Genomic DNA, 15617 nt, shown 5'->3' with positions numbered 1-15617 from the left:
TTTTAAAAAATGAGGTATTATTACACTGTAAACTAAAACCAGAGAGCATAAATAAATAAAGGCAATGTGTAATTTAGTGATTAAAACAGTTGTATTTTTCATTTTTAAAACAGACACAATTTTTCCAGTTAACTGTGGGTATGGAGCATAAAAACAACAGGTTTGAATATTTCTAAAGTGACATAGCTATGGATGTATATAGACGCATCATTAAACGTGCACAAGAAACCATAAATCATCTTTATCAAATAAGAGCTTTGTTTACATCTTAAACATTAAACCTGATTACTTACAGATAATTCTTTTGTGCTTATTAGTTATTATTAACCCATTTTAAACACCTCACAGTCTAGCTCAGGCAGCACGACAGAGAAGCGATATTTTTGCACAAAGATTAACAAACTAAACCAGTTAGTCTGTTACCCTTTTCTCTATTAGCGAAGACACTACAGATCACTTAAGATCCCCAGGGTATTTCAGAGCCCCTTTCAGGAGAGATAAATGCATACAACGGGTCCTCCCTTTCCTCCAAACATTGGCTGCTTCAAAATCCCAGAAGAATGAGTTAATTCATTTCTTCACTCCTGCTGAATTCTGCTGCTGAGGGTGCAACTAGGAGATAGCAAAACTCAGAAAAAAAGATGAGGGAAAGTATCTAAAAGAGTATTTGCTGGTAAGAAATGCTGGCATCATTTATTGTTATTGCAACAATAATAGCTTCTGAGCTTTCAGAAGAAAAGCTAGGAATGTCTCCAGGAAATAAATCTCAATTTAGGAAAAATCTGTCACAGGCTAAGAAAACTGCTTCACTTTTACTAATACAAAAATGCATCAGTAGCTATGACTTATTTTCCTTTTCCTCTTTTTTTCATACGCTACTTTATACTTCTGCTATTTTTTGTATTTAGAATTCACTGGGGGAAAAAAACGAATATTTTGGCCCAAAAGTTGAAACTATTCTACCTTGACACAAATCTCACTTGATATATTCACATGATTTTGTCCTGCATTCCAGCCTATTTTTCCAGAAGTTGATTCCTGTACTACTAGCCATTAAAAACAAGATTAGACATAAGCCTAGTCCACAAATCAAATTTTTCAAAGGAAAAGTATTTTTTCTTTTGTGCTTTTTCTAGGATTTATTTAAGTCACAACTAATTTGATTGGATTTCACTTTCTGACATCCAGGTGCTTTTCAAAACATGATGGCTACCCAAGTAAGAAGGTCTTCAAAGTAACCAGTTTTCTGCTGGTTTCAATAGGTGCATATCTCAATACTTAATACTTAACCTTAATACTTAAAAGCATATAATCTTAAATCCAGTTAGTTTAGTTTGAAAAGTTACATTCCTGTACAATCATCCCTTTTGATTTGTAAAAGCTGTATACACATCTAAAACCCTGAATTTACTCTGTAAAAATAAATCTTTAGCAACAAATGGCACTATCAAAAATTCCATTTCCCCCACAAGCAGTTATTTACATGCTTTTCAACAATCAGCTTAATCCTTACAGAACTAAAGCCGGAATATTAAAAACTGTAAATTTCCGTTGCGATTAAAATTGTTCACTTCTGTATGAAAATATGGCTACAGGCCTTATATTAATAGTGTAGCTCTAAGCTTTGCTACTGTGTGTTAATAACACAGAATCCACCACTGGGTTCTATGTTAGAAATGCATTAAATACTGCACTTCATTCCCCTAGTGGAACATGTGTGACATAATCATGGAGACAAGTAAAGTGCTATAAAAAGAGATCTAAAAAACAAAAAAAATACTGTTGTTACCTATTGACTCCCCCTTCCCTGTGCCAAAGTTTCTGCGGTTTTTGAAAACTGTATGTAGATTAAATGTGTTTCACATTTAATAATTCAAAAAGTCAGCATTTGAAAATCATTTAGCTTATCATAGTGCTGAAGACAGAAGCATGAAAAGGTTAAAGGCACAAGGAGAAGAGAGTGGATGCTACATATAAAAATACTTTATTTCAAGTCTGATGTTACTCTAGCCCAAAACCTTCTGAATTTGAAATCCCAATGATCAGTTTCTGTTTTAACTCCTTTTTGTTCTTGTAAGGAGGCAGGCAAAGTTGGTTGAAGCAGGTATGGGCCACTGGTAACCTGGAAAAAAGATAAGCTTTAAGTGGAGTAACCTATTCTTTATAAAAAGCAAACCTGCTGACTGCTATGAATGCCAGTACACACACAGTAAGCAAATGTTCTCACAAAGTTAAGCGACCACACCATGTCTTCTGGGTTTCTGGAAGTGACCCAGAATTTGAGATGGATGTCTTGAACATATTTTGGGGGGCACCTAATATGCTCACTTTTTAAGTAATCTTACTTTTGAGGACCACAGAGTTTGTCTTCTTTTTGGGGTTCCTACTTTTAACAAGTTTCTTCATGTTTCTTTGCTGAAGGCTCATTTCTACGTTTAGGTTATCTGTGATTAATCCAGGATTATTCCTTCTTTTTTCTTGCAGGTGATCAAAGGACTTCCCTGATCAGTTTAAAAAGCATTCAGGTGGTGAGCCTTTATTTATCAGAGGCTTCTCTTTGTAGCCTTCTATGGAGAATATAAGCTGCATCTCTTGAAAGATGACTTTCAGAGATTATAAATGAATGACTTGCTTTTCCTCAGGAATGGACCATTTTTGAGAAGCCGCCCCTTTTGTAAAAGAGTATAAATGGGAAATTTTCTTTTTTTAAATAAGTTTTTATTGATATTTTGTTTCTCACATTGCTATAGTATTCTATGGATCCCTCCCCTGAAGTCATATTGTATGACAAATAGTTTTGTTTTGTTTTTAGAGAAGAAAAGAAAGAAAATAACTGATTTGATATGTTGAAAAAGTCTGAAATTATGTGAACACCTGTGCACCTCCCATATCCACATAGGTTGGGGGTGTTGAGTCCCATTTGAATTCTGTTTCCTTGACTCTTTATTTTTGGTATGTGGTTTTTCTTTTCATTTACCTTATTTCAGTCACTGTATATGTTGCTTTCTTAGTTCTGCTTACTTTACTGCATCATGTGAGGCAGATCTTCCCATACTTCTCTGCATTCATCACACATTTCATTTTTTAAAGTATGGTAACATTCAAAGGACTATAAAACTGTACATACCCTTTGATCTGGTAATACCACTAGTGGGTATGTATCCCAAAGAGATAATAAAAAAGGGGAAAGGACCTACTTGTACAAAAATATTTATATCAGCTATTTTTGTGGTGGCAAAGAGTTGGAAATTGAGAAGATGCCCATTGATTGGAAAATGACTGAATAATTTGTACTATGTTGTATGGAATACTATTGTTCTATGAGAAATGAGAAGCAAGATGATTTCAGAAAAAGCTGGAAAGATCTGCAGGAACTGATGCAGAGCAAAATAAGAAAAACTGGGAGGACATTGAACACAATGAAAACAATATTGGATGATGATCATCTGTGAAAACTTGGCTACTCTCAGCAATGCAATGATCTGGGACAATCCTGAAGGACTTATGACAGGGAATGCTATTCTACAGAGAAAGAACTGTTGAAATCATCTTTTACATCAGTGAATCTTTGGTCGTATATTGGGGCTTGGTTATGTATGAGTGTGCTCTTACAGTGATGACTGATATGGAAGTGTGTTTTGCATGACAATAAAACATTTAAAAAAACAAAGTATGGTAATATTCCATTACATTTGTGTACTTCTCTCAAACGATGGCCATTTGATTTGTTTCTAATTTTTAGCTAGAATAAAAACTGTTGCTATTAATATCTTGGAGTATGTGAGGACTATCTTCTTATTGATAGTTTTTTGGGGGGTATAAGCTCAGTAATAGAATGTTTGATAGACATTTTAGCCACTTTGTGTAATTCTAAACTACTTTCCAAAATGGGTGTGCCATTTCACAGTCCCACCAACAATATATTAGTGGGCCTAGCTTTCTACAATTCTTCCATCGTTGACTTGCCATTTTTTGTAATTTTTGTCGATTTTCAGGGTGTGAGGTGAAATCAGGGTTGTTTTGATTTTCATTTCTCTTACTAATCAGTAGCTTAGAGCATTTTTCATGTGGTTGTGAGTATTCTGCAATTCTCCTCTTTAGAACTGTTTGCTCGTATCATTTGACATAAATAGGAATTTTTCAGATGTAGACTTGCCTCTTTTCTCTCTTTTTAAAAGCAGCAGAACAACTATGTAGGGCAAAAGTAAATGGAAAAACTACATAAATTCCCACATGGACCTAGAAGAGAGTTCTTGGACCTCAAGCCCCTGTCCCAAACCTGAAATGCTATCATGTAACTTCTTAGACTTAGATGGCAGATGGGGAGAGGGAAACTGTATAGTTAAGCGATGAGAATTCTTAAACTCTAGTCTTCTGATTAGAGAAAGAGGCATTCTATAGGCAGTTAGCTTTTTAGAAATGAGAACAATGACTTTTTGGACATCTCTGGTCATCTGGGAAAAGACAATTATGTACTAATGCCTGAAGCTGGAGGAACAGCAAGGTATTAATACTAGTAAATGGTGGGTATAAGGCCTTGGACTTTGTCCTCTAAATTGTTCTTATTGTTGTTTAGTGGTTTCATTCATGTCTGACAGAGACCCCGTTTGGATTTTCTTGATAAAAATACTAGACTGGTTTGCTATTTTCTTCTTCGACTTATTTTACAGATGAGAAAACTGAGCCAAACAGGGTTAAGTGACTTGTTCAGGGTCACACAGCTAGTAAGTGTCTGAGGTCAGATTTGAACTCAGGAAGAGGAGTCTTCTTGATTCCAGGCTTGGCACTCTGTTATTACTGTGACTTATTTGGACAATTCAGGTCTGATGGGATAAGAATTGTATCTTTAGTAATACAAAGGGTATTTCCCTTCTGACAGTCCAAACCACAGGGTAGTAATATCAGGCTGGACATACCTGGATGGTTCTTTATTTATTTTTAATTTTTAATTTTTTTTTACCAATTTCATGTAATAACAAATTTCCACACAAGTTTTCCTAAATTATATGTTTGAACTTGTATCCCTCCCTCTTTTCCCTTCCCCCTTCCAAAGCTGGCAGGTGATTCAATCTAATAAATATAGTAGCATGTAAAACATATTTCTATGTTGTTCACTTTTGTAAGTGAATGAATGATCTTATAAAACCCAAACACCAAAACATAAGCCAAATAAACAACTGAAAAATCATCTGCTTTCATCTGCACTGTGACTCCAGCAGTTCTTTCTCTGGGGTGGAGAGCAGTGTCTCAAGTCCCTCAGAATTGTCCTGGATCACTGTATTGCCAATAATAGCGAAATCTATCACGGCTGAACATCTGGATGGCTCTTTAGAGGGAAAGGAGGACTCACTGGAATGCTTCTTTCCCAACAACCCCAAGTTCATTTTCCTTTGGAGAGGAATCCAAACCCCAGGGTGCTCTTGCTAAGTGTGGTGACTATTAGGATCCTGGAGGAGGATAAGATTTACTGGAGAGAGAGGAGAATTTGTTTGCTGGATCCTGAAGGTCTTTTATGTAGTTTTCCATTTTCACTAGGGATGGAATAAAGGCTATCCAATAAATGACCTATACATTACCTTATCTTCTGATATGGGGTCTGGGAACCCTCTCATTTACACCTGTAAAGACCTAGAGCCATATCCAATTTATAGTCTTAGATTTCCCAGAGGCAACTCTGGTTATATATAATTACAGAGTATTGTCATCCCCCCCCCCCACCTTGGTTTAATCCCTTCACCAATTAGATACAGTTTATCTAAATCTAGAGTTTGGAGGTCAGAGTCATGTGCATACTTTAAATTCAACTCAGCTCAAGGATGTAACATGTAATGCTTTGAGTTTTGCAAATCATTCTCTATCTCACTCTCTCTATATACACATCAATCTTATGAGTTAGATGCTATTATTATCCCAGTTTTACAAATGGGGAAACAGATTTAGAGAAGTTAAGTGCCTTGCCCATCTCATAGAGTTAATAAATGTGTAAAGTAAAATTTGAACTCAAATCTTCTTGATTTCAGGTCCAGTGCTCAAGCCACCATAATTAAGTACCTACTATGTTCAAAGCAATGTGTTAGTTCTAGGGGTACAAAGATGAAAATTAAACAGCTTCTTGCCTCTTGGAGCTTAAAACCTACTGATGTGGTGGTGATATACTTACATTTGTAAAGAATAATGTGTAATGAGAGATTCAGGCAAAATATTTAGGGAAAATTTGAGGAGGGAGATAACATAGTAAACTCTGCTAGGAATAAGCTCTAAAGAAGAAATAAAATTAATAAGAGGAAAGCAGAAGTAATTTTAATGAAGAAATCCTGCATAAATCAAACTTAAACTCAAGCCAGGCCCCAACATCATAAAAAATTGTTATAAGGCATTAAAATTTGTCCTTTACAAAATAATTGTTCAAATCTTTATGAATAATATGGTAATGGTGGTAGCTCACAGAATCATTTAAACACAAATGTGCTTCTTGACTAAAGTTTTCAAAGCATATTACATATATCTTCTCATTTAGACTCCCTTTAGCCTGTGAAGTCAGCAGTAAAGTATAATTATTTCAGTTTTACAGAGGAGGAAACTGAGGCTCAGAAAGTCTTAGTGACTTGGCCATAGCTACACAAATAGAAAGAAGAGAGGCAGAACATGAGCCCAAGATCTTTCTTATCCTTATACCAATCTGTTTATCTTCATAAGTGAAAGACAATATGAAAGTTTAAAATTTTTTCTACTTTTGATTGTAATAACAATAAACAATCTCCATATTTTTCTCAAACTGAAAACATTATCCATAAATGTGACTTTAAGGTGAACATTTAGACACCTCTTTAACTTAGCCACCTCCAAAAGTTATACTATAAGAACCTTGATTCAATCCAGAATGTAATTTAGAAATCAGATATTGGAATATTCCAAAATCTTGTTACATGAGCCCAACTCTTCCTCCAATCCTACTTAATATGAAGGGGGCTCTTGAAGATTGTGCCAGGGAAGCACAAGGTATAGCAGCTCTTGCCCAGCTGGAAAGGTTTTGAGTGCAAGCCCAGGGATGACCTGGATAACTGCTGTCCTAGGATGAGCCTCCCTGAACATTGAAGCTCATCACTGTTGGCCACCAGGGGAGGATTTCATTTGGTCACAGAAACTCATGAAGACCATCTACAATGGCGCATCAGGGGTGTGATTTGTTACCTTGTGTACTTTAGGAGAAGGAATGCTCAATCAAGGACCTTTTCAAAGTCAATTATATGTAGGCTTCTTTCATTTCACAGTTGTACTCACCTTAACAAAGCCCAAGAGCTTTCTGATGAGAAAAAAAAAAAGGTTCCTATGGTGGTGCAGAGGAGAGAATAAAAGCTATGGATCAGGAAGACCTGAGTCTGGATCCTGCCTCAGAGACTCTCTATAACGGTGAGCCTGGGCAAGTCACATAATTCTCTCTCAGCTTCAGTTTCATCATCTAAAAAATTGGTATATTAAGAACCCCTACCTCATGAGGTTGTTGTGAGGATGAAATGAGTTAGCATATGTCAAGAACTTTGCAAACCTTAAAGCCCTACATGAATGCTATGATGATGATGATGATGATGATGATGATGTTGATAATAATACTGACTGTTCCATAGTCTTCCTGATTTTATTATCACATTGGTGACTTTCATGTTGATCACAAACCTTGTATCATGGTACTAATTAGTGAAGGAACTAAAACATTTACACAAGACTTTCCAAGTAGGGGACCGGAAGTGGATGATATTGTTAGTGGTGTTCAATCTCCTGACATTTAAATTTCATCCAAAGAGTATGAAGCCAAGTTCCATGTTGCAACAACATTATAAATATGGAACTTGGAAAGTTTTGTCAGTTGCTGAAACTCTTCTATTATGTAAGATGGGACCACTGTAAAATGAAGGGATGAAAGGTGCTTCAAACATGTGCCTCCAATCCTTTAGAAGCATTTGGGATTGGCTGAGGCAGCCTTACTCCTCCCAGAAGGGACTGAGCCCTTGCAGGTATAGAGCTGCTCCACAGCTTGGGCCTTCCAGAATTACTACAACATTTTGTCTACACAAGTGGTTTAATGGAACCTGATGCTTGGTAGTTGTCCTGATGATTCTTTCTGAGCAATATAGTTGGATTATAATCTGGAGATTATAAATCTGGGCTCTAGATTTAATAGTTTGTGGCTGTTGCTTAGAAGTATTTTGATATTCATAAAGTGCCAATTTGTCATACTGATGTGTCAAAATGTTTATCATTAAATTTTCATACTTAGTTTTAATTTTAAAAAGAAACGGAAGACACTAGGAGGAAAAGAAAACCTATTCTGTCAAAAAAGATGCATTTTACCAAGAAATGTATACTTAAAAAAAAATCTGCTTCAATTCTAGAGTAAAAATACAAATAAAACTGAAAATTTACCAGTTCGTAGAAGTTTCATGCTTTGAAATCTTGAAATTCAAGTCTGCCATACCTCCCACAGGTACTCTGTCACTTCCTGTGGTAAAATGTAGTAACTTCTTTTGAAGATCAAGGGGAAACCCAAGCACGACATCCCAAAAGTATCTATCACGACAAAGAACAATTTTTAAAAGTTGCTTTTTGTTGTTGTTTTTACCACAATAGTTATTCGCCAGCCTAAATAAAATCAGCTCAAAGAGGGAAACAAATCCCTTCAGTGACTACTTTCATGTAAGCTTATGTTAATTAGGTCATTCTGTAAATGAAGAAAGTTTCTCTGGTAGACCTTAAAAATGGTATACTTATAAATGGTCTAACCCTGGGTGGTAGCAAAGTCATTTTCTTTTATGAAATTTTATGATTTTTCTAGAGTATGGTTACTAAAAATGATCCATCATTCATATAGATGTTACACATACATAGAGTTGCATATTGTAGGACCAAAACTGTAATTCTATTTTGTTCAACTTTTATTTTCTTTTTGAAATTATACTGACATAATTGTTCTCCTGAGGAGCACTGGATGCTTCCGTATTTAAAAGGCTCACAAATAGCATCTCTGGAGTAAGAAGGATCGTGCTAGCTTTTGGTGTTTAAATGACTCTAAATGGCCCCAAAATGTTGCATATAGAGAACTTATATCTTCTTTCTCTACTAACCCCTCCCCCAACTGCCCACGCAAGGAGAGGGAAAGACCTTACCGTATAGTAAGATCAGTTTTCACATAGCCATCATACTGAGTATTTCTTTGCAGAGCGTGCATATCCAATTCAGGACTTCCACAGACCAGAATTTCTACCTCTTCTGGGCGAAGAAGCTATCGATAATTAAAATGTAAAACAATCAGCCATCATAGTGAAAAATCTTCTGATAATGGCTTTAAAAAAAAAACAAAACTTAAATTGAGGGGCAGAGAGCCAGGCCTGGAGACAGAAGTCCTGGGTTCAAATCAGACACATCTTACCTATGTGACCCTGGGCCAGTCACTTAACCCTCACTGCCTACCCTGTACTGCTCTTCTGCCTTAGATAGTTAAGTTTTTTAAGAAATATAAATAAATTGGAAATGTTTAAATCTAATTAAATCACAAAAGTGATTATAATGAATAAAATATTTTATACTTAAGAAGCATTTTTCCGGCCTCCATGTTAATCACTCTGATTCTTCTAATGAATAACATTTTTAAAAAATTGGGGGAGCAAAGGATCATTTATACAGTGTTTTATGGTTTACAAATCATTAGAGAACTATAAAGTAGCATATTGGGCCTCATCTGCTCCCCAGTGCCACCAATTTCATTTTTATAAAATAACAGTGAAAATTTTTATTAGAAGTAATAACTTATAGCAGCAAGGTAGCTCAGTGGATTGACAGTCAGGCCTGGAGACCGGAAGTCCTGGGTTCAGATCTAGCTTTAGATACTTCTTAGCTATGTGACCCTAGGCAAATCACTTAAACCCCCTATTGCCTGGACCTTACCACTCTTTAGTCTTGGAACCAATATACATTATTGATTCTAAGACAGAAGATAAAGATTTTTATAAATTAAAAAAGTAATAAATCAAATTTATGCAGAGATTTAAGATTTATAAAGGACTTTCCCCAAATAACCCCAGAGTAAGGTCAGTGGTAAAGGTAGTTTGGTGTTTTGTTGTTGTTGTTGTTGTTGTTATAGATTTGTGATTTCATTGATTCGTGGAAATCCCAGTGCAGAAATTCCATCCTACAATTAGGAGGGCCTTTGTGTAACTTCTGATCTTAGAGAATTGCCTGTGGGACACTTATATGTTAAATAAATGGATGGATAGATGGATGAATGAATGAATAAAAAAATTAAGAAATTATTATATACCACACCATGAATGCAAACTTATAGAGAAAGACAGTCCCTGCCTTCAAGAAGTTTATATTTTAATAAGGAATTAACACGTATAAAGCAGTAGGGGTCAGGGAAGGATATTCTGCTCTGAGGCATCTTAGCTGATGCATAAGGCAGCCCACTGAAAGGACCTCTCAAGAAGCAATGGTAATACTGATTTCATTTACTGTACCCAAAGCTAAGAGATGGAAAGTTCGAGCAACCCTATACACAAAATATCAAAATGGCATTGGTGGATGATTGCAAAGGATGTGAAGCATACTCTGGTCTGGGGTTGATTCTATGTAATGGATTAAGTAAGTTTGTACTCAGTATCCACTAATGGGAGGTGGGGGGAGAGGGGTATGGTCACACAGATAATATATGGATGGATCCTGTGTACTAAATTAGAAAACGGACTAGGCTTGGAGTTAAGAAGACTAAGGCTCAGATTCTTATCTTATCACTTACTTTCTTTGCCATCTTGGGCAAATTACTTCTCTCATCTGTAAAATGAAGAGGTTGCTCTAAATGACCTCTAAAGCCCCCAACAGCTATAGAATTAAGATCTTTTATGTCATAGACATGATTAGAACCAAATCTTTCTCACTCCAAGGCCAATTTTCTAACCACAATATAATATTGAGTTTCTTATCATCTATCATAGTGGTTTGCCCAAAGTCACAGAGACATTAAGTATAGTGCTAGAAGTGAGATTCAAACCCAAGCTTCTTAGCAAATGACTAAATAGGAATCTGATTTATATTCATTCTCCAAGATCTCAGTTAAAGTCCCATCTCCTCCAAGAAGCTTCTCTGACATCTGTAGCCCACGGTAATCTCTTTACTTCTTTTCTTCTCATAGTACTTATTGGTCTAATATTTATTGCTGGTATTATATATCTTGGGAAGTGATTATATGCTATACCATTCTCTAGTTTTTTCATGCATGTAGGTCATGTCTGTATAAAAAGACTGGATGCTCCTCAAGGACAAAGATTTTCTTGCATCCTTTTTAGCATCTATCACACTGCATAAACTTAGTGAATACCTGCTGGATTGAAAAGAATTAGAGATTAATTTCTGGCTCCCACTGTAGTGTTAGGAGATTTTACAGTTACTCTAAAATAAGTTTAGTTTAATGAATTGATGAGATTAGGTTTTCACTGATTTAGGTACTCTCTTCAACAGTGCAGGTCATCATCCATCCTGCCTGTCACCTGTCCCTGGTGACTCTTGTTCACATCCCCCAAAAAGTTTGCCAAAGAGGCTTCAGTGTACCAGAAAACTCTCCTGATATCCTGAATATGCCAATAAATCATTCAGGTTATTGAATGGTTATCGATTACTCTCATGCTGTGAAACAACCCATCTTTGTTTTAGATCACAATTTTCTTTAATGACAACCTTTATGTTGTCTTGTATTTGTAATTCTTTGTATGCAATGTGTTGCAATCAGTTCACTGTCCCATGCTACTCTCTCTACTCCTCTGTGCATTATCCTCAACTTCAGTTCTTCAGAGACTGTAGTGCTCCATGACTTGTAGCCATCACTGGAAGAATCATGATATTAATGGCATTTGTTTTAGGGAAAAATGTTGGAGCCATTAAAAGATCTCTGCAATTCCTCAAAGGCAGTCCAGCCTATTCTCTTCCTCCTGTTCAACTCTATACCCTACTTACTGTTTATTTTCTTTCTTTCTTTCTTTTTTGAACCCTTATCTTCTGTCTTGGAGTCAGTACTGTGTATTGGCTCCAAGGCAGAAGAGTGGTAAGGGCTAGGCAATGGGGGTCGAGTGACTTGCCCAGGGTCACACAGCTGGGAAGTGTCTGAGACCAGATTGGAACCTAGGACCTCCCGTCTCTAGGTCTGGCTCTCAATCCACTGAGCTACCCAGCTGCCCCCTTACTGCTTATTTTCATGGTGGGTCTGTCTGTCTGTCTATCTGACTGTATTTCTAATATTTCTCACATATATGCACACCCTGGTGGATAAGTTTGGTAGGTTGTTCATAGAATCACATCTCTTTGTCTGGACAACCATAATTTTAATCCACATTTTTTCCCCTTATGTGAAGTTAGGCAAAAATTATTTTGAGTAGTTATGGATTTCATTGATGAGGCTCTGTAATGTTTAGAGGATTGATGCAATCAGTCCAGTGTTACCAACAAGGAGGAGAACCTGATGAATTTCTTCTCACCTAACAGAAATTTCTGCATTGGATCTCTTCAATAACAGAAGTGAACACTTTTGCTGAGTACTTATGTAGATAGAAAAGTGGGTAAATGGGTTTATTAGCTATTAATTCTCTCAATTTGCTAGGTTGCAATGAAGTCCAAGATTTTTTCCATTTCATTGGTATACTCCCTTTCTTTCAGCTATCAGGGATCTTTCAATTTTTTCACAATTACGTCACCTTGAGCATGGTCTTCCTTTTTGGGTATATGATCTAGTCCAGCTATTTTTCTTCTCTGACCTTTTCAATGATATTTCCAGTTCCTCTACAAGCAGTTTAAAATAAGTCAATAAGTAAAGCCAGGTTTGTGATGTTACAACAGTGATGATAGAATCAAAATGATAATGGATTCTCATTTTGGGAGTCAGAAATGAATCCTTAGTTTATTTCAATTCAGCAACTATTGACTATGCTTATACAATATGCCAGGTGCTGTAAGGAATGCAAGAAAGTCTTTCCTTGAGGAGAATCTAGTCATTTTATGCAGGCGTGATCTACACATGTGGAAAAACTAGAGAATGATATAAGACGGGATATAATTACTTTTCAAAGTGCCCTAATGGTGAAGACATTATGCTATAAAAATCCTTGCAGATATTTTTCACATGTTGGCTCTTTATTTTCCTCTTTCCAATTCTATATTTAAGTGTCCTTGGGATGACTTTGCTTGGTTGAGTCTCTGAACATGCTTTATTTACTCTTTTTTTTCAGTTTCATGCTTTTCACTGTTTTACTATTCTCATCCATTAGATTTTACAAATGAATATATGACAAAAATTGCTTTGTCTATAAAGAGCTAAGTTAATTGTACAAAAAATCAAGCCATTCCCCAATTGATAAATGGTCAAGGGGCATGAATAGCCAGTTTTCAGATAAAGAAATCAAAATTATCAACAAGCACATAAAAAAGTGAACTAAGTCTCTCATAATTAGAGAAATGCAAATCAAAACAACTCTGTGTACCACCTCACACCTAGCAGATTGGCTAAAATGACAGCAAAGGAAAATAATAAATGTTGGAGGGGATGTGTCAAATTTGGGAAACAAATACACTGTTGGTGGAGTTGTGAATTGATCTAATCATTCTGGAGGGTATTTGGAACTATGCCCAAAGGGCTTTAGAAGACTGCCTGCCCTTTGGTCCAATCATACCAACATACTGTTGTCTTTGAACCCCCAAAAGATAACAAGACTTGTACAAAAATATTTACAGCCTCACTCTTTGTGGTAGCAAAAAATTGGAAAATGAGGGAGTGTCCATTGATTGGGGAATGGCTGAACACAGTATGGTATCTGATGGTGATGGAGTACTACTGTGCTGAAAGGAATGATGAACTGGAGGAATTCATGTAAACTGGAACAATCTTCAGGAATTGATGCAGAGTGAAAGGAGCAGAACCAGGAGAACCTTACACAAAAACTGATACACGGTGGCACATTTGAATGTAATGGACTTCTCTACTAGCAGCAATGCAACGATCCAGGACAATTCAGAGGAACTTATGAGAAAGAACACTATCCCTATCCAGAGAAAGAACTGTGGGAGCAGAAATGAAGAAGAAAAACATATGATCGATCCCGTGGTTCGGTGGTTTTATGATGGGGTTTTGGCATTAAAAGATCACTCTATTGCAAATATTAATAATATGGAAATAGGTTTTGAACAATGATACATGTAAAACCCAGTGGAATTGCTTGTCAGCTCCGGGACTGGGGAGGGAAGAGGGGTGGGAAAAATATTAAATTATGTAACCATGGAAAAATATTCTAAATAAATTTTAAAAAATTACTGTTGTCTTTGACTTCCATATCTTTCTACATGGCAAATGGGTTAAGTGTTTGCTGATGAAGGTGACTATGGTTTCTCATGGTCCTAATCTTAAGATCTCTTCATTTGGGCAACTAATTAATAACTGAGAAACTTCTGCATTAAATGGTTATAACTGGCATTATTTCATCTCTCCATGCATTTCCCACTTTTCATTGATAACAAAAATAGGTTGGACTGGATAGAGATAGGGATAGGCATTTGGCCCTATTATTCATTGGCTTAGGGAACTCCTGAATGATGAAATTCCCTCTACTAATACAGGTTGGCTTTTTCTCTTCAGCTTATGGTGTGGTTGTGATTTATCCAGGTTCATATATCCAGGATGGATCAAAGACAGGATTTAAATTTGATGAGAGAAGATTGAGAAAGAAGTGAATAGGGCCTAGAATAGATAGGGTTTGGGGTTTATTCACAGCTAAAGGGTATGACATAGATGATGAAGCAAAGAAGACTGAGAAGAAAGGGCAGATGGGCATGTAAGAACATTATCAGGAAAATTCAAAGATGAAAGAGTGGTCAACAGTATCAAAAACTGCAGAGACATTAAGAAGGATGAGGATTGAGAAATTGATTAGATTTGGCTATTCAAAGATCACCTGTAAGTCTGGAGAGGGAAGTTTCAGTTGAATGACTGAGTGGGAAGCCAGACTGCAAGGAGGTAAAGTGGAAAGTGAAAGATGATGCAGTAGAACTTAAGATTGCTCAAGTTTAGCTAAAAAAGAGAAGTGAGAAATCAGAAGGTAGCTAGGAGATATCAGAGCAAGTGAAGGTTTATTAAGAAAGGAGGAGATAGCTGTGTGCTTTCAAGCAAAAGGAAAGAATTCAGAAGAAGGGAGAGATTGAAGATTAGAGAGAGGGAGGAGATAGGATCGAATGTCAGAGGGAATGGCCTAGGCAAAGACAAAGGTCACCATTTTATCTGCTAATGCAGTGAAGGAAGATGAGATGAGGAAGAAGAGAGAAGAGGGAGCTCTTAGTGAATGGTCTTAATTTCTTCAGAGAAGTATGAAGCAAATTCCTCAGCAAAGAGAATAGGAATAGAGAATACCCTAGGGGTTTAGGAGAGAGACAAAAAAGTTCAAAAGAATGATTTCTTGGAAGCCAATCATAGTCTCCTGCCAGGACTGCACTTTAAGTCTTTCTGGAAAGTAGTTTAAACAGACAACAGACATATACTTATTTCTTCCCAAATAACTTCCTGGCTCCACTTGCTTTCTCCATACAAAAAGGCT

At 36.4% G+C, this 15617-nt stretch overlaps 1 protein-coding gene across 1 annotated transcript in view; it reads right to left on the bottom strand.

Moving 5' to 3' along the window:
- Positions 1-1975: 1975 nt before the first annotated feature.
- The window catches only part of HECTD2 (HECT domain E3 ubiquitin protein ligase 2), a 113777-nt gene continuing 100135 nt past the window's right edge, over positions 1976-15617 (bottom strand). Inside the window, exons 20-22 of the mRNA XM_044662626.1 lie at positions 9162-9277; positions 8422-8565; positions 1976-2122 (exon numbers count right to left, since the gene is read on the bottom strand). Coding sequence (XP_044518561.1) covers positions 2002-2122; positions 8422-8565; positions 9162-9277 — 381 coding nt within the window. The 3' untranslated portion in view covers positions 1976-2001. The remainder of the gene's footprint in view (positions 2123-8421; positions 8566-9161; positions 9278-15617) is intronic.

The sequence above is a fragment of the Gracilinanus agilis genome, chromosome 2, assembly GCF_016433145.1.
Source record: "Gracilinanus agilis isolate LMUSP501 chromosome 2, AgileGrace, whole genome shotgun sequence".
In the NCBI taxonomy this organism is placed as follows: domain Eukaryota; kingdom Metazoa; phylum Chordata; class Mammalia; order Didelphimorphia; family Didelphidae; genus Gracilinanus; species Gracilinanus agilis.
The sequence above is the reverse complement of the archived record's forward strand: the minus strand, read 5'-3'. Positions and strand labels throughout refer to the sequence as shown.